The sequence below is a fragment of the Physella acuta genome, unplaced genomic scaffold, assembly GCF_028476545.2.
Source record: "Physella acuta isolate Inbredline_101_S28 unplaced genomic scaffold, ASM2847654v3 ptg001193l, whole genome shotgun sequence".
NCBI lineage: Eukaryota > Metazoa > Mollusca > Gastropoda > Physidae > Physella > Physella acuta.
The window spans coordinates 114,882-137,671 of NW_026732710.1; the positions used below are offsets into that span (position 1 = coordinate 114,882).

The 22,790-nt window shown below is 34.2% G+C and overlaps 1 protein-coding gene and 1 long non-coding RNA gene across 3 annotated transcripts; one reads left to right on the forward strand and one right to left on the reverse strand.

Moving 5' to 3' along the window:
• The first annotated feature begins 8,150 nt into the window (after positions 1–8,150).
• On the forward strand, positions 8,151–9,809 carry LOC131956998 (uncharacterized). The gene is made up of 3 exons (XR_009389013.1): positions 8,151–8,445; positions 8,602–8,708; positions 9,741–9,809. It is a non-coding gene; the product is annotated as an uncharacterized LOC131956998 (long non-coding RNA).
• Positions 9,810–12,764: 2,955 nt separating this feature from the next.
• On the reverse strand, positions 12,765–22,570 carry LOC131956997 (uncharacterized; the record flags this gene model as incomplete). Of its 2 annotated transcripts, none has more annotated exon segments than XM_059321692.1 (4): positions 12,765–13,783; positions 14,099–14,204; positions 19,461–20,008; positions 22,442–22,570. In XM_059321692.1, coding segments are annotated over 4 exon segments (921 nt in total). In that variant the 3' UTR covers positions 12,765–13,626.
• Between the last annotated feature and the right edge of the window lie 220 nt (positions 22,571–22,790).

Sequence of the window (22,790 nt, forward strand, 5' to 3'; positions counted from 1 at the left end):
AATAAAACCTAATGTAATTTAATTACTACTTTTTAAAATCTTAGAGATTTTATTATTTCAGTGAGTGACACACGCATGTGTATTATTACTGACTGACTACCTATAATGCATGTAAGATGTTGGCAGCCCAGCAGTGTTTCTTTCAGACATTTTTCTCCGGGGAGGGGGGGGGGGCTTTTTGGAGGGGGGGGGGGGGTGGGATGCACTTGAAATTTACGGGGGGATGGGGGGGCGGACACTGGTAAAAGCATATATTTTTAAATAATTCTATTTCGTTCGGGGGGGGGGGGCGATAGACGTTCTAGATGACAGACACATTAATTTTTTAAATAAATGTTTTCTAGTTCTTAATGCTAAAATTTCATGGAAACAACACGGAATGACAAAATGAAGTCAAATTTCAGCCAAATTGAGTATTGATGATTCAATTTGACTGTTGATGAAAACTCAATGATCTATTTACGTATCCTTTGTGTTTCATCTATAATTTATTTCGTTGTTTGTGAGTAACGAAGTGTAAATGTAAAGAGGGACACTGGCGTAGCCAGGAACGTCTAAGGGGCAAATTTATATACAATTATATAGATATAGGCATATATATATATATATATATATATATATATATATATATATATATATATATATATATATATATATATATATATATATATATATATATATATATATATATATATACGAGTGTGACGTCATAATTATGAACGACCCCATATATATATATATATATATATATATATATATATATATATATATATATATATATATATATATATATATATATATATATATATATATATATATATATATGGGGGGTCGTCCATAAATGACGTCACACTCGAAGGAGGGAGGGGGGTCCGTCATTTTGTGACGGTGTGTGATGAGGGGGGGGGGGGGTTTCAGATGGTGCGACGTCACATTTTTGCATTATAAAAAAGCAATGTTAGAAAACGAATTTTAGACATTATTTCGCGTTTTAGAAAACTGTTTTAATAAATTGTAATAGGAATTGATTAAAAGACTCTATTTTGACAGAGTTCAGACAAGATTTTGGAAAAATATCGATGTTTTAAAAAAATTCATTTGCAATTTTGAGGGGGGTTGTAGGTTGAGGTGTGACGTCATTTTAGAGGGGGGGGTCTAGCTTTTTGTGACTATGTGTGACGGAGGGGAGGGGAAAGGTAAAAATCGTCCAAAAAAGCGTGACGTCATTTATGGATGACCCATATATATATATATATATATATATATATATATATATATATATATATATATATATATATATATATATATATATATATATATATATATATATATATATATATATATATATATATATATATATATATAGTATACTAGCTGTGTGTCATTGCTTCGCTACGATGTAGGTCGACAAAACAAAACAATTTATCAGAACAAAAATACAAACAAAATATACACACAATACAATAAAAAACGATGAACGCAACACAATATGTTTTGTAATCCTTGTAAAAAATTTGACATAATGACTCCTGGAATATTAATTAAGACAAGCGAATTTATGGGAAATAATCACTCTTTTAATAAAATGTAGGCTACACATTTAATTGTAAATGTCAAAACGGATCAATAAACTACTTTAGTATGTAATAAAGTAGATTAACACAATTCGTTTTTACAAAAATATATGGTCTACTATCATAATTACATTTATTTTCATATAATTCAGTTCAATTAACTAATCTAAACTAGTCTTTAAAACAGGTTACGTCCTTCCTTTTAAAAACCTTTGGATCAATAGCGTCGTTTGAAAGCTAATGGATCACTCATACAATCACATGTTGAAGTAAAATATGTTTTCTAGCCTGTTTTGTTAAGATTCAGTGTTTTATTTCCCGAAATAGTTGATCAACCTAATTGTTTACCAGAAATAAAAACGTATAACATTTTAGGGACCATCGCTTTATGTTAACATTAACAGTTTCCAAGCAGAACGCGACGAGAGCCGATGAGGAGGCGGGGCGTTTTGAAGTTTTTTCATGGGGAACAACCCATATTTTTACAAGCTTTTATTTAACTCACTTCCTCTGTCGACAGTCTGTCGACAGTCTGTCTAGATGGAAACGCAGGAGTGAAAATTCGGAAACTTCTACTTGACCGATACGATTCACACTTGGCACGTGGGTCTAGACATGAAGACAATGCAATCTGAAACTAAATTTGACTTAATTGGATGCCTAATTAATTTTTTATGAATTAATTAAAATTTGGACCGAATTAGTAGGCATGTCTAGCCAACCACACCACACGCGTCATCACCTTCAATAGCAGCGCCATCACGTAATGGCTGCGTTCAAAAACCATTGCGCGCCTACTGAACGTGATGTTCAGTAGGCGCGCAATGGTTTTTAGTCATGTAACTCTATTGTAAATAAAACATGTAAAGTACTGAAAAAAAATTCATAAAAAACGTTTTAATAACAAGCTTTTATGTAATGATGCACTAAAAAGTAGAAAATAAATTATAGACTACTATTTAAATAACTATAAAGAAAAGCGTGGGTGTCTTCCTTAACATTAGTAAAGGTATCCAATAGATACTAAAGTGACCCACGCTTTTCTTTACAGTTATTTAAATAGTAGTCTATAATTTATTTTCTACTTTTTAGTGCATCATTACATAAAAGCTTGTTATTAAAACGTTTTTTATGAATTTTTTATAGCCTTTGATAAATAAAATGGCTTGTCATTTTAACACAATTTAAAGAATGGTCAGGAATTGTTTCCATTGATTGCTAGGGTTTGCATATAATGCTGGTTATATGAATGCTTGGGAGTGAGAGCTAATTCACAGTGTAGACCATATATAGTATTAGTTAACATATTTTTTTGTTACACCGACGAAATAACTTTTAATTGCTGACTTCTTAAAAAGACTAGCCATCGGTACCGTTTCAAGTGATTTATAGGCCTATATATTTTTAATGTTATATTTGTTTGAGAAAAACTATTTATAAAATAGTTATTGATGAAAATGCATTGTGATTATATACACGTTGAAGGATAATAGTGACAAAGCAAAGAAATAACGAAATAGCTAAAAATCCCACACATTTAAAATAACTTAGGCTACTTTAGTGATCGCTGGATCGGACTAAGTTATTTTAGGTGGCGGCGGCTTTATATAAGCAATGTCTGGGTCGGAGGGGATGAGAGCTGGAATTTATACTTAAGTGTGGCACGTGTTAGATTTTTTACTTTCTCGTATATACGAAGTATAGAGAAAGTATTGTAATCGTGCAAAAAAAAATCTCTTGAAATTTTAACAAATTTCACCGTATTACACCTCAGTCCTTCATCACATCCGAAGTAGGCTATAGAGGACTTATTTTAATCGGGCAAAAATTATCAATCCAGATTTATCAAAATTAAGAGGTTTTATGCGTAATCCATTCTGAAAAACTGGGCTTTGCAATCCTGTCCGTATGTCTGTGTGTCTGTCTGTGTGTCTGTGTGTGTATAAACACGATTACTTGAGTACCGTTACAGCTAGGTTGATGAAATTTCATATATAAGTATTTTATCAAAATCGTAGATCCGTATCAACTTTTGAGCGATTTCCGATAACCGGGAGTGGTACTTTTTCTACTTTGAATTTCTCAAAAGCCTATAACTTGAGTACTATTTCAGATAGATAAATGAAATTTCACATGTGAGTAAAAGATCTAATTTTCTACCTTCTGTTAAATTAAATTTTGATTAATTTCCGTTGACCGGAAGTAGTAATTTACGCTACTTCCGATTTCTCAAAAAACTAATGTAAATTTTTAAAGTACTATATTAATAATATTGCGCACTATTATGCACTTTTTTATTTGGCGTTCACTTGGTGGGTGTGCAATTCTTTTGTCTACGAGATTTTATTCTATTTTTAAAACTTTAAGTATTTAAAATGGATTGAAAATCATGTTCCCATTCCCTGTTGTTTTATATAAGAATATTCGAGAAAGTTTAGGGGAGATCACTCCCGGTTTATTTTTTTAAATGAAGCTTTTGATGCAAACATTAAAATTTTAGTTTTTATAGGCCTAGTGAAAACCAACAACTAAGCGGTAAATTTTGGGGCCCCTAAAAATTGGGGGCTCTGACTGCTGCTCTCTAAGCCCCCCCCCCCCCAATCCGCTACTGGCAGTGGCGTCGGGAGGTTGGGTGTCACCTGGTGCGAGACCTCATGGTGTCACCCCCCCCCCCCCCCCCCCCAGAAAAAAATTGTTACAAACACACACACACACACACACATATATATATATATATATATATATATATATGTATATATATATATATATATATATATATATATATATATATATATATATATATATATATATATATATATATATATATATATATATATATATATATATATATATATATATATATATATAAAGGTCTACATATGCCTAGTTACAACTGGTGACATACCCTTCTCATTTTGCCTAATGGCGTTGATTTGTGCGTATAATCCATGGTAATTTATGTGGAAAAAGCATCCTTTTCATCGTAAGTCATTAGATTTTGGTGTCACCTCTTCTGCTGTCGTTGATTGACTTATCTGTTATCAATACAGGTGGATTAACTTTTATTAATCATTAATTGAACTGGTAAAAGCATTTTTCTTTATATATTTTGCTATTTTTCGCCATGGTGTCACCCGGTGCGCCGACCTTAGGGGGGGGGGCGCCAAAATGGGTTGGAAAAACAAATTGAAAGTTTGAGGGGGGGTGCAAATCAAAAGTTTGAGGGGGGGGGTGCAAATCGAAAGTTAGTCCCCGGGCGCCGGGAAGGGTCGCTAGCGAAGATAGAAGAAGGGACATTTTCCTGCGTGATTTTGAGTTAACATTTTGGTGTAATATTGATATGGACTGTACAATCTTATTCTTATCTATTTAAAAAACTAATGATTAATGTATTAGCCTTAATGATTAATGAATATCCCAGTAGTAGAAATGTTAAATTTATTTTTTCTCCTTGGTTGGTATTAGATTTTCAAGGGATATGTAATTAAATATAGAGGTTGGACAATGTTTTTAATTGTATTATGTATTGTATTCGTTGCAGCGTCAGGTGACAAGTGGGGGTCAGCCAACTTTTAAACATGTAAACCATTGTGAAGTCAAATAAATGTATTGAACTGTGTTTTGACAAGATACATTTTTAATTAATTGTGTTTGCTTAGGTTTGGTAAACCTCCTTATCCCAATGAAGATGCACTAATGGGGTGAACAATAGCATGCTCTCTCCCCTCAAACATACTTTGAAAAGTATTTGTGATTAAAGTAAATAAACCAGGAGTGATCTCCCATAAACTTTCTCGAATATCTATAATATAACGCTGCTGGTAGTGTGTCAGTCCTTCCTTCCTTCCGTCATCGCTATAGATTTTGGAACCATAAAAGTAAACATTCGCACCATGCTGTGCTTTTTCAGTGCACCGCAGTGTCTTATTATAAGTATTAGAGTAGGGTTTGTTTATATAGCGGCATAGAGCTATTTTATAATTGCCACGGTTTTTACTCTTTCGCATAACGTCAAGAAAATATTAAATACACGCAAACTGCTAAAACGTATTAAAAAGATTAATGTCAAATATCATTTTCGTTTAGGTTCCCAGAAAAAGTGGATACATTTTAATAAGATAATAACAGTCGGGTAGAAAAATCAAATTAATTTAACTCTTTTCTAATTTTGACAAAGGAGGTAATTTAAAAATACATTAAACTCACGCTAATAAAAAATGTGAATGCAAATATACGTTCGTCATAGAAGGAATTAGTGTTGCAATAATATAATTAGCAAAATGTGAATGCAAATTATTCGGATGTGTAAGAGGAAATTATTGTTAGAAAATTATAATTAGCATGGATTGATAAAAGGCAATCATTTATTTATTTTATTCACTGAATGTAGGCCCTACTGTTTATTACTTATAATTTTTAATCAACTATTCAGCACTATTATAGACGCGTCATCACGTTCATTAGGTGCGCAATGGTTTTAGTTATGAAACTCAATTGTAAATTTTTAAAATTTAAAGTACTGGAAAAAAAAATGCGTGAATGGATAAAGTGAAATATTGTAGGTAAAACAGTATAAATAATAGGCAGTATTTAAAATATCCCTTAGGGGGCGCCAAAGTGGGTTGGAAAAAATTTACGAGGGGGGGGGGGGGTGGTGGAAATCGAAAGTTTTAGGGCGGGGGGGGGGGAAGGGGTGCACATCGAAAGTTTGAGGGGGGTGCAAATCACTGGAAAGGGCGCGATTTGGCGCTACGGGCTAGACTGTGAGCAATATGCCTTTATGATTGCATTTAAATTGTGTTTATGTTATGAGTGTTGTGTTTGTTTTTTCGTTTTTTTTTTTTTTTTTTTTTTTTGCGTTCGTTTATGTTGTGTTTAGTTTTGTTCTGAAATTGAAAGTTTTTCCCCGGGCGCCGGAAAGGGTCTGTTTTATAGTCATTCACTGTGTCAGACGCGTCCGGCGGCGCTCGGAAAGGGCGCGATTTGGCGCTACGGGCTAGACTGTGAGCAATATGCCTTTTTTATTGCATTTAAATTGTGTTTATGTTATGAGTGTTATGTTTTTTTTTTCGTTTGTTTGTTTGCGTTCGTTTGTTTGTTTGCGTTCGTTTGTGTTGTGTTTAGTTTTGTTCTGTTCACAAGTTGGTACATTTAAAAAAGATTTACCGTGGCGGAGCACGGGATGCAGCTAGTCTATAATATAACGCTGCTGGTAGTGTGTCAGTCCTTCCTTCCGTCATCGCTATAGATTTTGGAACCATAAAAGTAAACATTCGCACCATGCTGTGCTTTTCAGTGCACCGCAGTGTCTTATTATAAGTATTAGAGTAGGGTTTGTTTATATAGCGGCATAGAGCTATTTTATAATTGCCACGGTTTCTACTCTTTCGCATAACGTCAAGAAAATATTAAATACACTCAAACTGCTAAAACGTATTAAAAAGATTAATGTCAAATATCATTTTCGTTTAGGTTCCCAGAAAAAGTGTATACATTTTAATAAGATAATAACAGTACGGTAGAAAAATCAAATTAATTTAACTCTTTTCTAATTTTGACAAAGGAGGTAATTTAAAAATACATTAAACTCACGCTAATAAAAAATGTGAATGCAAATATACGTTCGTCATAGAAGGAATTAGTGTTGCAATAATATAATTAGCAAAATGTGAATGCAAATTATTCGGATGTGTAAGAGGAAATTATTGTTAGAAAATTATAATTAGCATGGATTGACAAAAGGCAATCTTTTATTTATTTTATTCACTGAATGTAGGCCCTACTGTTTATTACTTATAATTTTTAATCAACTATTCAGCTCTATTATAGACGCGTCATCACGTTCATTAGGTGCGCAATGGTTTTAGTTATGAAACTCTATTGTAATTTTTTTAAATTTAAAGTTCTGGAAAAAAATGCGTGAATGGATAAAGTGAAATATTGTAGGTAAAACACGGATATTTTAAATACTGCCTATTATTTATACTGTTTTCTAATTATTATTCTATCTTTCGGGTTTTATATGAGAGGCGTAGCGAGGGGGGGGGGGCATATGTCCCCGGGTGCCGACCTTAGGGGGCGCCAAAGTGCATTGGAAAAAATTTGCGGCGGGGGGGGGGGGGGTGGAAATCGAAAGTTTTAGGGCGGGGGGGGGAAAGGGGTGCAAATCGAAAGTTTGAGTTGGGTGCAAATCACCGGAAAGGGCGCGATTTGGCGCTACGGGCTAGACTATGAGCAATATGTCTTTATGATTGAATTTAAATTGTGTTTAAGTTATGAGTGTTGTGTTTGTTTTTTCGTTTTTTTTTGTTTGTTTTTTTTTTGCGTTCGTTTGTGTTGTGTTTAGTTTTGTTCTGTTGGTACATTTAAAAAAGATTTACCGTGGCGGAGCACGGGATCCAGCTAGTATATATATATATATATATATATATATATATATATATATATATATATATATATATATATATATATATATATATATATATATATATATATTTATATATATGCAAGGCATAGGTTTAAAAAAAGGATGATTATACATTTAAAAAAAAATTATTTAATTATTTTGATCAGGATTGTGGTCTAGGAGCTTACACAACCTTGCATGCATTCAGTTGGTGTGAAGATGGATTGGATTGCCCTGTTGAAACAACAGTGAAAGCTAGGGGATCATCAGAAGGTCAATGTGGCTTACAGCAGTTTAAGCAAGGAAGTTTACCAATTAGGAACTCGAAAGGTGAAAGGCCTGAAGTAGTGGGTTTTGATGGTGAATCCAATGTTGATGGAAATCATTTAGCCTCAGCTAGTCATTCTAGAGAAGTTACAAGAGGATTGAAACCCCGATTAGGTCACAATGTTCCTTGTACTGAAGGTATGCTATCCAATGATTGCTCCCTAATTAACTTGTTATTTAGAAAAAAATGTCTGTCACTATGGAAAGTGTATATATTAGCAAATTTTCTGGATTATATACCATTTTCAGCAGCAAAATTTAATGAATGAACTCATTTTTTTTTAAATTTCCTAGAACAAAGCCGCTTTTTTGTTTATTGTAAACTATGTGATTGTGTGAGGCCAGCAAAACTGCGTGTCAGCTGTAAGAAGTGCGGGAATGGTGTTTTCTTGGTTGATAGAGTAAGTCTTTGTAAGTTACATAAGGGATTGTTCACATATTTTATTTTATGAAACATGTGGGCAGGTAGTTTATCATTTTAATATATAACTTGATGGGGGTTAAATAGAACAATAATAGATAACATTACCTTGATTTTTTTAAAAGAACAACTCTTAAGCAGTTTACTATATGTAAGAATTAATATTATGTTCTACCAGTATTTAGTGTTTTTAAAGATATTCCCTCTTTCCCATTCCTTGCGGCTCCATGAGGAGCACAGGTAGCTACTTGTTTTTTACGGGTAGCTACTTGTTTTTTACCTCCAGCCATGACAATTTGACCTCCTTTTCTTTTTCTTAAAGACATTTTCATGACATTTTTGGACTTCACTTTCTATGTGGATTCTATTCCAGTGCCTGTTTATCTCTTATAATCAGGTGTAGATTTCAAAATGTCTTGTGTATGGGCCAATGTACATATTTTTAAAATGTTTTAATGATCTGTTTATAAAGCTCTTGAGTTTAATTGTTTGCAATCTGTGCTACCTTCCACATCTCAAGAGTCTTACAGTAAAATATTCTTTAAATTTGTTCCATAGATTCTATGCTTAGTGTATCTGGACACTGCCTTAGAATTCCAAACTGGCTTTAACAAGTTGAAATAATTTCTTGCCTCATTGATTCTTTCCTATTATGAAATGATTTTTAAATTCATCTCTATATGACAAATTCAAGGCTTACTTAACAGTAGCAGTTATTTTATTGATAAATTACTAGGTACACTAGAAGTAGAAGACCTAGTTTTAGTGTGGTGTGTGTGTGTGGAGTTGGGGGGAAGGGGCATTAGTATGATTGCTGGTGGTCTAAGAAAATGTTATTTTATATGATGTATGGGGGTTGGTTAAAACATCTTATTGATATTGTTTTTGTTAAGTACTATATGAATTTTTCCTAATAAAATTTAGCTCAAATTACAAATAAAATGCCCCTTAGTTAGGATAATTTCATAATCATTGTTAGAAAAATAAAAAAGCTTTGAATTCTGTATAAAAGGGCCCATCCAACTGGGATGATATCTCTCCATCAACTAACATCAAAGGAAACTGCAAAAGTCCAAACTGTTGCATTTAAATTGTGTTTATGTTATGAGTGTTGTGTTTGTTTTTTCGTTGTTTTTTTTTGCGTTCGTTTGTGTTGTGTTTAGTTTTGTTTTGTTCTGTTCCCAAGTTGGTACATTTAAAAAAGATTTACCGTGGCGGAGCACGGGATGCAGCTAGTCTATAATATAACGCTGCTGGTAGTGTGTCAGTCCTTCCTTCCTTCCTTCCTTCCTTCCGTCATCGCTATAGATTTTGGAACCATAAAAGTAAACATTCGCACAATGCTGTGCTTTTCAGTGCACCGCAGTGTCTTATTATTAGTATTAGAGTAGGGTTTGTTTATATAGCGGCATAGAGCTATTTTATAATTGCCACGGTTTCTACTCTTTCGCATAACGTCAAGAAAATATTAAATACACTCAAACTGCTAAAACGTATTAAAAAGATTAATGTCAAATATCATTTTCGTTTAGGTTCCCAGAAAAAGTGGATACATTTCAATAACATAATAACAGTACGGTAGAAAAATCAAATTAATTTAACTCTTTTCTAATTTTGACAAAGGAGGTAATTTAAAAATACATTAAACTCACGCTAATAAAAAATGTAAATGCAAATATACGTTCGTCATAGAAGGAATTAGTGTTGCAATAATATAATTAGCAAAATGTGAATGCAAATTATTCGGATGTGAAAGAGTACATTATTGTTGGAATATTATAATTAGCATGGATTGATAAAAGGCTATCTTTTATTTATTTTATTCACTGAATTTAATGTTTACTACTTATACTTTTTTATCAACTATTAAGCACTATTATAGACGCGTCATCACGTTCATTTGGTGCTCAATGGTTTTAGTTATGAAACTCTATTGTAATTTTTAAAAATTTAAAGTACTGGGAAAAAAATGCGTGAATTGATAAAGTGATATAATATGGTAGTTAAAACACGGATATTTTAAATACTGCTGGGGGTTTTATAGGAGAGGCGTAGAGGGGGGGGGGGGCAAATGTCCCCGGTTGCCGACCTAAGGGGGCGCCAAAGTGGGTTGGAAAAAATTTGCGCGGGGGGGGGGGGGTGCGGGGGTTGGGGGGTGCGGGGGGTGGTGGAAATCGAAAGTTTGAGGGCGGTGGGAGGGTGCAAATCGAAAGTTTGAGGGGGGTGCAAATCAACAGATTAAGCGGGGGGAATTTCTAATCAAAAGTGGTGCAAATCAAAAGTGAAGGGGGGGGGTGCAAATCGTAAGTTTTTCCCCGGGCGCCGGAAAGAGTCGCTACGCCTCTGTTTTATAGTCATTCACTGTGTCAGACGCGTCCGGCGGCGCTCGGAAAGGGCGCGATTTGGCGCTACGGGCTAGACTGTGAGCAATATGCCTTTATGATTTTATGATTGCATTTAAGATGTGTTTATGTTATGAGTGTTGTGTTTGTTTTTTCGTTTGTGTTTTTTTTTTGCGTTCGTTTGTCTTGTGTTTAGTTTTGTTCTGTTCCCAAGTTGGTACATTTAAAAAGATTAACCGTGGCGGAGCACGGGATGCAGCTAGTTCTTATATAACACTACGGGGATGGCAACTCAGAATATAGAAATGATTTTTAATCCATGTTTAATTTCTTACACTTTTAAAAATATAATAGAATCTCGTAGAAAAAAAAAAGGAATTGCGCACCAAGTGAATGGCAAACAATGTGTGTATAATAGTGCGGAATATTATTAGTACTTTATAAATTCATTTTCGTTTTTTTTAGATATCGGAAATAGCGTAAAATTTGCCAGAAGACAGAAAATTAGATCTTTTACTTATACGTACAATTTCGTTTATCTATCTGAAACAGTACTCAAGGTATAGGCTTTTGAAAAAATAAAAGTAGTGTAAGTCCCACTTTCGGTTATTGGAAATAAATAGTTGAAAAGTTAATATAGAGCTGAAAAGTTAATATAGAACTAAAAAATTTATATAATACTTGTATATGAAATTTCATCAACCTAGCTGTAAAGGTACTCAAGTACTCAGACACACATACAGACCAGACAAAATTGCAAACAGTGTTTCTTCCAGACCTTTTTCTCCGAGGGGGGGGGGGGGGGGGGGGCGGCGGTAGACTTTCTTCGGGGGGGGGGGGGGGGCGGGGCAGACACTGTTAAAAGTATATATTTTCTATATAAATTATATAAATTTCATTTTGTTCGTGGGGTGGGGGGGGGGGGGGGCGAAGAGATGCCTGGAAGAAACTCTGATTGCAAAGCTATATTTTTCCTACTCAGGGAGCTGTAAAACATAAAGATTTGTAAATTCGATTTTTCGCAGGATTACAATTACAATACTTCCTCCTCTATACTTTGTATAGATTCTATATGAGAAAATTAAAAGAACAAAGCACAAAAATTCATAACAGAATCAACAGAACATAAAAAAAAGAAACATAAAAACAGAAGGCACAAAAACTGAGCATTTGCAGATGAACATACAATAACTGTATGTTTCACTACTAACATTTGAAATGTAGTTGTTCTGACAATAGAACAAAAAATAACAGATAAGAACAGAGCAAAGAGAACAGAACACTTGAGAGGCCTAAATTTTTCAGAATATTTTTTCTTTAACTTTGATTTGGATGATAGTGTGTGCTAGCATACACAGATGATTAAAACAGACAATACAAACTGTTTTCAAGAATTTTTTTTATGATTAAAAATTTATATTTTACTAAGGTTCAATAAAATGTAATAATAATAATTAGGCCTATATATATATATATATATATATATATATATATATATATATATATATATATATATATATATATATATATAACATTGCAATTACAAACTGTATAAATATCTATGGAGTAATCAATCACAGACAGTTAAATTTAGAATCAGGACCTTGTATACATTGATGCCAGATTATCCCTATTTCCTGACCACTGAATTTCACAGTCACATCTTACTCCCCCCCCCCCCCCCCCCTCACCCCAATCATAATACTATCATAATATTAATGAAATTAGAATTTTAAAAAAAAAATCACATTTTACTTCTTAAAACAAACAATGTAGACCTATTACTTAATCATAACCTTCTTACCCATGTAGCTCATCTGAATTAAAGTCATATCCCCTCAAGATGGGTAATATGTTTTATGGGGTGGATGACAGTACATAACTAGTTGGCACAAAGTAGGTAAACTTTTCATCTAATTTAAAATCTTTCATTTTATTTACAGAAGAATACAGTAATATTCATCAGAATTTTAAAATATGTTTGTAGATAAAAATACAAACACTCTGATTTTAAAATCATAGCGAAAAACATCAACACTGAAGCATGCTTTAAAATGGCTTTACGATCACAAATACAATGTGGGACAAACAAAATTGGTTGGTGAGTGGTAGATCTCCATTTTAAGCAGAATATCATACTATTCTACTCCTGGAATCTTTGTAAGAATTAGCAAAAACATACTTAGTAACATGAAGAAAAAAGTATACAAAAAATAATTATACAATGCAGTGGTAATTAATTTATTCTATTTTTAAAAATCACCCCTGTAGGATTAATTGAGCATGTGTTTATTCTTTTGAATATATTGGTCAATTTGTATGTGTTACTGGCAAAGTCCCATAGTGAAACAACAAATCAAATTTTGTACTTTAAAAAATATTCATAGGATAAATGCTACATAAAATGAATAGGGCTCAGACAGGAATGGATAGTTCGTTCTATGAGCAACATATATAAATATTTGTGTATGTGTGTAGTTTCAAATATATCCAAAAGGGGAAATTTTACTATAGAAACATTCATCTTTTTATAAAGCTACAAATGATGTTATAATATTAATATGCTTGAACACTTAATGCTAGTTCTTTATGCTTAGTTGCATTGATTAGATTTTCTCTGTACTGTAGAAGATCATCCCATTTATCAGAATTGCGTAAAAGCTCATTGTTTTTACTTGCTTCTAGATGAAATTGTGGTGTCTTTAGTTCATACCTAAAATAGAAAGCAATACATTTAAAAATGCAAGTTACATTTAATACCTTTTGCCTACCGGTGACTGGTTAGTAATGTTTTTTTTCATTAAAAGTAGGTTTAAAAGCTAAAAACAAAAGAAATATGTGGATTTCTAAGAAGCTCTAGGAAAGCATGGTGTAGCAGTGGGTAGATCATTCAAATGCTGGCACACCCATTGCAAACCATCTTTTTAATGCAACTTTATGTCATCTTTTTATTTTTAAACACACAACAAAGATAACATCTGTTAACTTTTGTCTCGTGATTTTGTTGTCTTTACATAAGAACACCAACCATTTAGGTCTTGGCCCACGGATCCGCTCTAACTCAGCTTGCCTTTTTAGCTCAAGATATTGCTCTTCCTCAATACGCAACTTTTCCATTCGTAGCCTAGCCAGTTCTTCAGCATATGGAGATATAAAGGTAATGCTTGATGATTCTGATGATAAAGATAAGGGAAAATTATTTATTGCATATTTTATTAAGTGGTTTCATAAAGCCTTAAACTTGATTACATGTTGTGAGGGTGGGGATTTTTAAGAAGGCGGAACGAATGTATCCAATAACACACAGTTCAAGTTCCAAATACAAAGTTCTTTATTCAAATGTATATAATCAATTTTCTACCTAACTGATCTACACTGTACTACTTCTATCTGACTGTTCATTATACCACTAACTACGCCCTCCCATGACCAATCCTAACACTAACTGTTCTCTACATTCTACAATCTAACACCTTCTACCTCGCTAGCTAATCATGATCTACCTAACTATCTACATTCCTCGGCCGTCTCTGACCGCTACCTAACAACTCCTGGCCTATCGCTCTACTGCCCCACGCCTCAGTGGTCAGCTGACCGTCCCACGTGACCGGTCAGTCCTGTGCGCCCATTGGCCTCTCTAACCAACCAACTAGGCCTATAGTCTGTTTCTGCTATCTACCTGAGCTCGACGCAACCTTGCGTCATCACATATCTCCCTCCCTTTCTGTAGCTGACAAATTATATTTTTCAGCGTCTGCTACTAATCTAATACATCAACAACTATCTATCTTACTACTCTATTCTATCCCTAACATCAATCATATAAATCAAATAAAAAATGGGACAGCACAGTTTACAAAAACATAAACTCTTGTGTCTGTGTTCTTGAAAGAAATGTCATTGTTCTAGTTCCTGAAATCTTGTGGTGTGACTGGTGTCTCTGCTTGATAATGTATGTCTATGTTTCATGGTATGTGTGAATTCAATAATGTGTAACTCAGTTCTGGCTAGGTTGTCGTGTACTGGCCTTGAGCCAATCTTAGTGGTAATGTGTAACTGGTTGAACGGGCTCTGCGAGCAGTGTAAGTGTATGTGTAAGTGTTATGTAATTACTGGCGTTCCTCGGTGGTGGGTAGGTTGTGGCAAGTTTTGATGTAAATTCCCGTGAGGCGGGTGTAGGCGTAACTTTCGTTGGTCAATGTGATGACGCAACAAACTGATCTCAACGCTGGTTGAGACGTCCACGTAGAGTGGTTATGCGATGAACTGGAGCTGTCTGATGCGGTGGCGAACAATGACGTAACATTCCGACGCTGGGAACTTGGACGATGGGTCGTCTACCCTTTGTATCTGCCGCTGTTCGCTGTCCAGGTAACTCAACGTGATCAGGGGCTTCAGGTGGCGGCATTCTTTGAAGTGTCTGCTTCATCTCGTCTCATTCTGTATAACGCTGGTGGGTCTGAAATTGTATTACGAGACCATGAGCAATGGCTTTACATGACCATTTATTGCCCGCGCAGACAAGTATTCAGACAGAGGTACCTTCCATTAAAAAAAAACCTCAATCCCAAATTTAAACGTGCTGAACATTTGTCTGGCGGTATAGCAAACATTAAAAAATAACATTACAAAAATAACCAAATAAAAAAATCAGTACACTCTACATCTAACAACAATCTGTAAAGCCTAATAAACTCAATAGACGTAAACACTACTAGAGCTTAGAAATAGCTTCACAAAAAGAATAGACATGTAAGTGTATACAAATAATCGTGCCGTTTCAAATAACATTTGAACACGTAATCATATAGCGGAGCAGCTCTCACTATGTGACTTCTGACAAAAAACTGGCTGGCTTGACTTAATGACTGACTTCACTTTTGACTTCAGTAACTTGACTTATTTCACTTTAACTGACTTCAGTAACTTGACTTATTTCACTTTGACTGATTTCAGTAACTTCACTTATTTCACTTTGACTTCAGTAACTTGACTGACTTCAATTTAACGACTGATTCCACTTTGACGACTTCCATTACTTCAACTTGACGACTAACTTCACTTTGAAGACTAACTTGACCTCGACGACTTCACTTCAATTCAACTTAAAAGACTTCACTGACCGACTTAAACTTCGACGACTTAAACGTCTTCACTTTGACTTCAAAGACTTTTCCTTGACTTCAACGACTTCAATATGACTTCAAAGACTTCACTTTGACTTCAACAACTTCAATATGACTTCAAAGACTTCAATATGACTTCAACAACTTCAATATGACTTCAAAGACTTCACTTTGACTTCAACAACTTAAATATGACTTCAAAGACTTTAACTTTGACTTCAAAGATTTCACTATAACTTTGACGATTTCACTTCTTCACTATGACCTCAACGACTTTATAACTTCAAAGACTTTTCTTTGACTGCAACATGACTTCAACTACGTCACTATGACCTCAACTACGACTTCAACAACTTATTGACTGACTTGACTGACTTCAAATAACCTCTTTGACTTCAGTTCTGACTTATACTTCACTGACTTCAATAACACTATTGACTTCAGATTGACTACACTGACTTCGACTTCAACTATATCGACTTCACGCCGATTTTCTCGACTACTTAGATCAACACAAAAACTCGACTTGACTTCACTATTATGTCCGTTGTTCAAAATCATGTATGGGGACGGTCCGGGTCAAATTCCTGGTCATGGGGTTGATGTTCTAGGGCAGATGCGTGTTATCTATGTGCTGTACTTTCCGTTTCACTAATTCTAACGCTAACTATGCTTTTGTTCTCGACATTTCTTACTATCTTGACTATCTTGTTTTCTAGCTTATTCTCTACAAATGTTTCAACTTCTTCTCCTGTTTTGTCTAATGGTATGCCCTGTTTATAGCATTGAAACTCTGCCTCCATGGTTGTGTATGTGTATGTGTGTGTGTAGAGGAAAGTCAACAAAACTAAGGCAACAGGGCGTAACATAAGAATGTGTAAGGCAGAAAAACCGCTGGCACAAACTATCCAGCACGGGTATAAACCCAAACGTTTAAAAAAATGTTGGAAGGTACTTATCTTTGTGAATATGGTGACAGTTCCCTTGTGTTCCAAACTCGTTCCGACTGAAGAAGTCCGCTTTGTGATGAGTTAGAGAAAGCAATACACAAGTCTTACTCCGTCATGAGTAACTGATATACGTTCTTTCCCTTACTCGACCCGCGCTCCACCAGATGTGAGGGTGGGGATTTTTACGATGGCGGAACGAATGAATGCAATAACACACAGTTCAAGTTCCAAATACAAAGTTCTTTATTCAAATGTATATAATCAATTTTCTACCTAACTGATCTACACTGTACTACTTCTATCTGACTGTTCATTATACCACTAACTACGCCCTCCCATGACCAATCCTAACACTAACTGTTCTCTACATTCTACAATCTAACACCTTCTACCTCGCTAGCTAATCATGATCTACCTAACTATCTACATTCCTCGGCCGTCTCTGACCGCTACCTAACAACTCCTGGCCTATCGCTCTACTGCCCCACGCCTCAGTGGTCAGCTGACCGTCCCACGTGACCGGTCAGTCCTGTGCGCCCATTGGCCTCTCTAACCAACCAACTAGGCCTATAGTCTGTTTCTGCTATCTACCTGAGCTCGACGCAACCTTGCGTCATCACACATGTTTTTTAAGTGAACAAGAGAAAGAAATATTTTTTGCTAATGATATTAGCAAAAAATGTATTGGGATAAAAAAAAATATTGTCTCTATAAGTATTGTAAGGGAAGGGTCGGTTGGTTACCAAGAAAGGTATGATAGAGAGATGTTTTTATACTCTTGAATCGGTGCATCCTCATTAGTACAAAGAGGTTTAACAGACCTGAGCAAACTTATTTCCACAAAATAACAACATTAATATTAAACTAAAAATAAAACTTATTAACACACAGTTCAATACATTTATTTACATTCATTAGACTTCAAGTTATTTTATAAATGTTCAATAACGATGAAACAATACAAATAAGACATGGCCGTCTTTCATATTCAAGAAAACATCACTTGAAATTCTAATACAAGTAAAAATGACAAAAATAATCAAACTTGCATTTCAATGCGGAATTATTCACATTGGCTACTAACATTAAGTCGTTGTTTTGATTGAGAACAATATATATAAGTGTGAGTAGCACACCTGAATGTACACAACTCAGAATTCACATAAGTAAACGTCATCATCCCTAGTCCTAGCTTCACTAGTCGCACTGATATGTAATCTCAGAATCACACATGTAAATGTTATCATCCCTGGTCCTAACTTCACTAGTTCTAAATGCGGTTAAATCCTGTAGATGATAACTCAGTAGTACTCACAGCGATCTAGCTAGACGGACAAGCGGCAGGAAGATTTCCAACAACTGTAACAAAACATTGGGCCTTTGTTACAAACATCGGCCACATGTATAAACATCTGGCCACAGGTATAAACATCAGGGTCAGGCCCGGTCAGGCCACAGAAACAAATCTCTGGCCACAGGAATGAAGCACCTATTAACAGGAACAAGACGTTTGGCCACTCGTATAAACACCAGGCCACAGAAACAAAACATCGGCTGGGCCAATAGGACAGCCTTCACTGCCAGCCTTAAAGCTGCCACCATCCAAGTCCTATACTATCACGAAGTTCGAGATAATGCCGGTCATTATATTCTCATGCGTTTCACACCCGATAAATGACCGCTATAGACCTTTACGTTGTCTGAGGCCTAACGACTGTGTCATGCAACGCTCTGGCTAATGTAAGCCATGCAGTACTCCCACTGCACATCCCACCTGACAACTGAACACAACGGGTCCCCAAGCTGACTCACATCTAACGATCCGCCCCAGGCGATGTCTCCCTATGGTCATCAGAATCATGTCTGGCGTCCACCTGCAAGTCATGAGTAATGATTCAACCGTGACGTCCAGCAGCATGCCCCAACTCAACTTTAGACATAAATCACTGCAGATGTCTTCATATCATTATGTTTCACTTATGCACCTGCATAGAGCTCGTAGTCCTTAACGACAAGCGTGAACCGATAACACTTATTAAATTTTAGATTTCCCCTGGCCCGATCATCCCCAATATCTTAGATTAACCCCTTGGGTTTTTGTAACTAGCACCTAGTCACCTAAGCCCCTTTAATGAGCAACCAAGTAACTATTTTACTTAAGAATAAAAAATAGAGCACCAGCCAACCTATAGTACAGGTGTTTTAGTATGTACAAATCAATAGTCCACAACACCTAGTAACATCAAAAGAAATATTATAAGCACCTTTATCTAGTTAGTAAAACAATGAGAGGTAATTTTAAAAAAAAACTTACTTATGTGTGGAGCTGCTGCTGTTAAGAAATCAGTATCATTTACCAATCCTCGTTTGGATTGTGTTCTAAAAAAAGAAGCCTCAGCTACTTGTCTAGATACATTTCTTTTCCCAGGCTTTATTGTATTAACCATCTCTAGAGATTTACTTTCTCCAAGTGTCACAGGAAAAAACTTTGTAGCTAGCATGTCTTCTTCACTCACTGGAATTTTTACTGAAGATGTTAAATGAATTGGTTTGATATACCAATCACTTCTTAAATGTAAATTGACAGGTGATGGAGTTTTATTCAGCACATCTCTTAGAGCTTCGTTTAATTCTCTTTGTGTGTAAAAATGTGTACTCTGACTAGTGCTCATATCAACATCATTTTCTTTGAGAAGAGACCTCCTTATATCTCCACTTACTCTGTTCAAGCTGCGTGAGATAGTGCGCAAAGAACCTCTTAATTGTGGATCATCCTCATACTTTTTTGACAGCAGCTCATGTTGAGTCAAGTTTTTTGTTGTGTCAGTTAGCATTGAGTTAGTCAAATAGCCAGGCATTCCTCTATATAAAATAGAATAAAATAAGTTAAATTTGATAAACATATACTTTATAAAAAAAAGCTGATATTACCAATGAAATAACACTTCCTTTGCAGATGCCCAAAATGTTAAATGAAACAAGCTTGTGAGCTTAAAAATTACAAAAATGTATTGGTATATAAAAAAATATATTTAGGCTTAATAGACCTATATGTTAATTATAATAAAAAAGAATTATTGCATAGCGTAAATTAAAATAATAAATAACATAAAAAATGTAAAAAAGTAAAAAGGTCAAAACATAGATACATTTTTTAGATCTAGAATATAGATCTACGTTTTTAACTTTCTCATATTAAACAGAGTATATAGGCAGTATTGTAATATGCTAAAAAATTAAATTAGATTTTGACAGTTTTGCCTTTTCACATCTTCTTGCTTTATTGTATATGGAATAAAAAGGATGTATTGTAATAGTGAAAACAAATATTAATCTGAGATTTGGACAAATTCTGGAGTCTGAAAATTTGCTATCCTGTATCTGTAATAGTAATATGTAAAACTGACTACTTGAGTACTGTTTTAGTTCAGTTGACAAAATTTCATATATAAGTTTTAAGTACTATATCAAATTAGTAATTTTCTATCAGCTTTTGATGAATATTAGGTAATCAGCAGTGATACTTACTCTACTTTCAGTTTCTCAAAAGCCTATAACTTAAATTAGGTGGACTAAATTTTGAACAATTTGCTAAAACTGGAAGTGGTGTTAGACTCTATTTTTGTGGAAACACGACAACTTGAGTACAGTTTCAGTTAGGTAGACAATCTTAAAAATAGATAACTCTCAAATTTTTAGTGACTTCTGATATGCAGGAATGGTACATTAGTGTATTTAAAAAATACTGATAAAATAAGTACTGGAGGAGATTTCATAAATAAGTATAAAATCTTGATTCCTTCAAATCTTGAATTATTTCCAGTGACCAGAATAGTAGGCTGCTTCACGCTATTCCTAATTTCTAAAAAAAATCCATGGTGCCTAATTTTCTTCTACATGATTTGAAATTCTTTTTAAAATGTGTACCTCTTTATTAAGCAAGCAATAAATGAAACAGAATTAACAGTTGTGAAACTTACTTATTAATATTATTATAATAAATCCTATGAGTGCTTTTAACACTTTTTTCAACAAACACTAATTAGTGTTAAATACTTTGCAGAAGTTTTTGGTTGGTAAGGGAAAATCAATAATGTATTTACAATAGGAACAATCTTACATAAAAAGAGGAACATGCGAGCAGATGCTACTTAGTTAACCTGAAAATTAATAATTAAAAAAAGAAAAGAGCCTTACAGCAGTACTAACTTGATACGAGTATGATGTATAGTTTTAGAATAGTTGTATTTAAAATTATATCTAGCCTGCACCTACATCTAAACGAAAATGCTATTTATAGTTCATTTTTTTTAATAACATGTACCCCCCCCCCCCTTTGCACTATAATAAAACCATTTAGCATAACACTAGTGCTTTGATTTAACACTAGATGATGCTAAGCTATATTAAACTATTTAGGACTCTTTGTTAATCAAAAATGTAGACAAGAGTATTGAAAATAAACATTGAGTCAGAAACAAATGCTAAAGGGAAGTAGGCTACTCGCATTTTACCCACTCTTTTTTCTGTGCGGATTATTAATTTTAAAAAATTGTATGCATTCGCTTTTTTTTTATTTACTGAAAAAACTTTGAAATTTCAGATGGAAGGATTCTCGGTAATCTATTGTTTTGGGTACGTAAAATTGCCCGCGGCTATTAATGTACGAAAAAGTTATCTCATTGTCAAGGCTTTAATAGAAGTATATTGTGATATACCTATTTGTGTCAAATATTAAATAAAAATGAATAATAAACCTTAATCAATATATATAGGCCAGAAATTAACTTTAAACAGCAGTGTTTGCGAGCAAGATTTTCTATATAAACAGCAGCCATTTGTAAAATAAAGTGGCTTCCCCTGAATCTTGCGCTATAAATTTACTAAAAAAACGTAAACAAGATGGCAACTATAGTAAATGAGCATGAATGCAGCTGTTGGAAACATCGCTAGTCTTCATTTATTACTGAAAAGTTTTAATTCAATTGTTTAAAAACAGGTACATAAATGAAACTTTGAAACATTTTTGTAAATTTCAAAACTAAAATCCTCCTATAAATGTGAAATAATTATTAAAATTTAAGGAGTCACCTGTTTTTCACATTTGTAGTCGCGGGCGATTTTACGTACCCAAACAAATTAACAAAACGATAGATTACCGGATTCTCGTTAACTCGGTGCCCGGTGGCCTCCATAGAATATTATAAATTGGGATATTAAAAATTATTTAGGCCTAGGCCTATATTTAAACGTTAAAAAATTAATCGAAATGCAAAAAAAAGTCAAAGCTCTGACTTGTTATAAAATGGTGGAGCTCCATGCAATACAAAATTTCTATCTGGATTAGGATAGAATTGTTGACTTAGAGGCCTCTCCGCCATTGTGTTTACGAAAATTGTTCGCATTGACAACGACGCATGCGCTCTAGTTATTTCATTTCATCTAGGCCAATTCTAGGCCCAAACTTTCTCGTACATTGAAGTTGTGTCCTGCCTTCGATAATTATGAATATGATTTTACTACAGAGCAAACGGGCTATAGAAATATTAAATTATGTGACAAAACCGCTCGTTTCTTTATTGAGAAAATTTCTTAAAATATGCTGTATACTATGATAATGATATATATATATATATATATATAT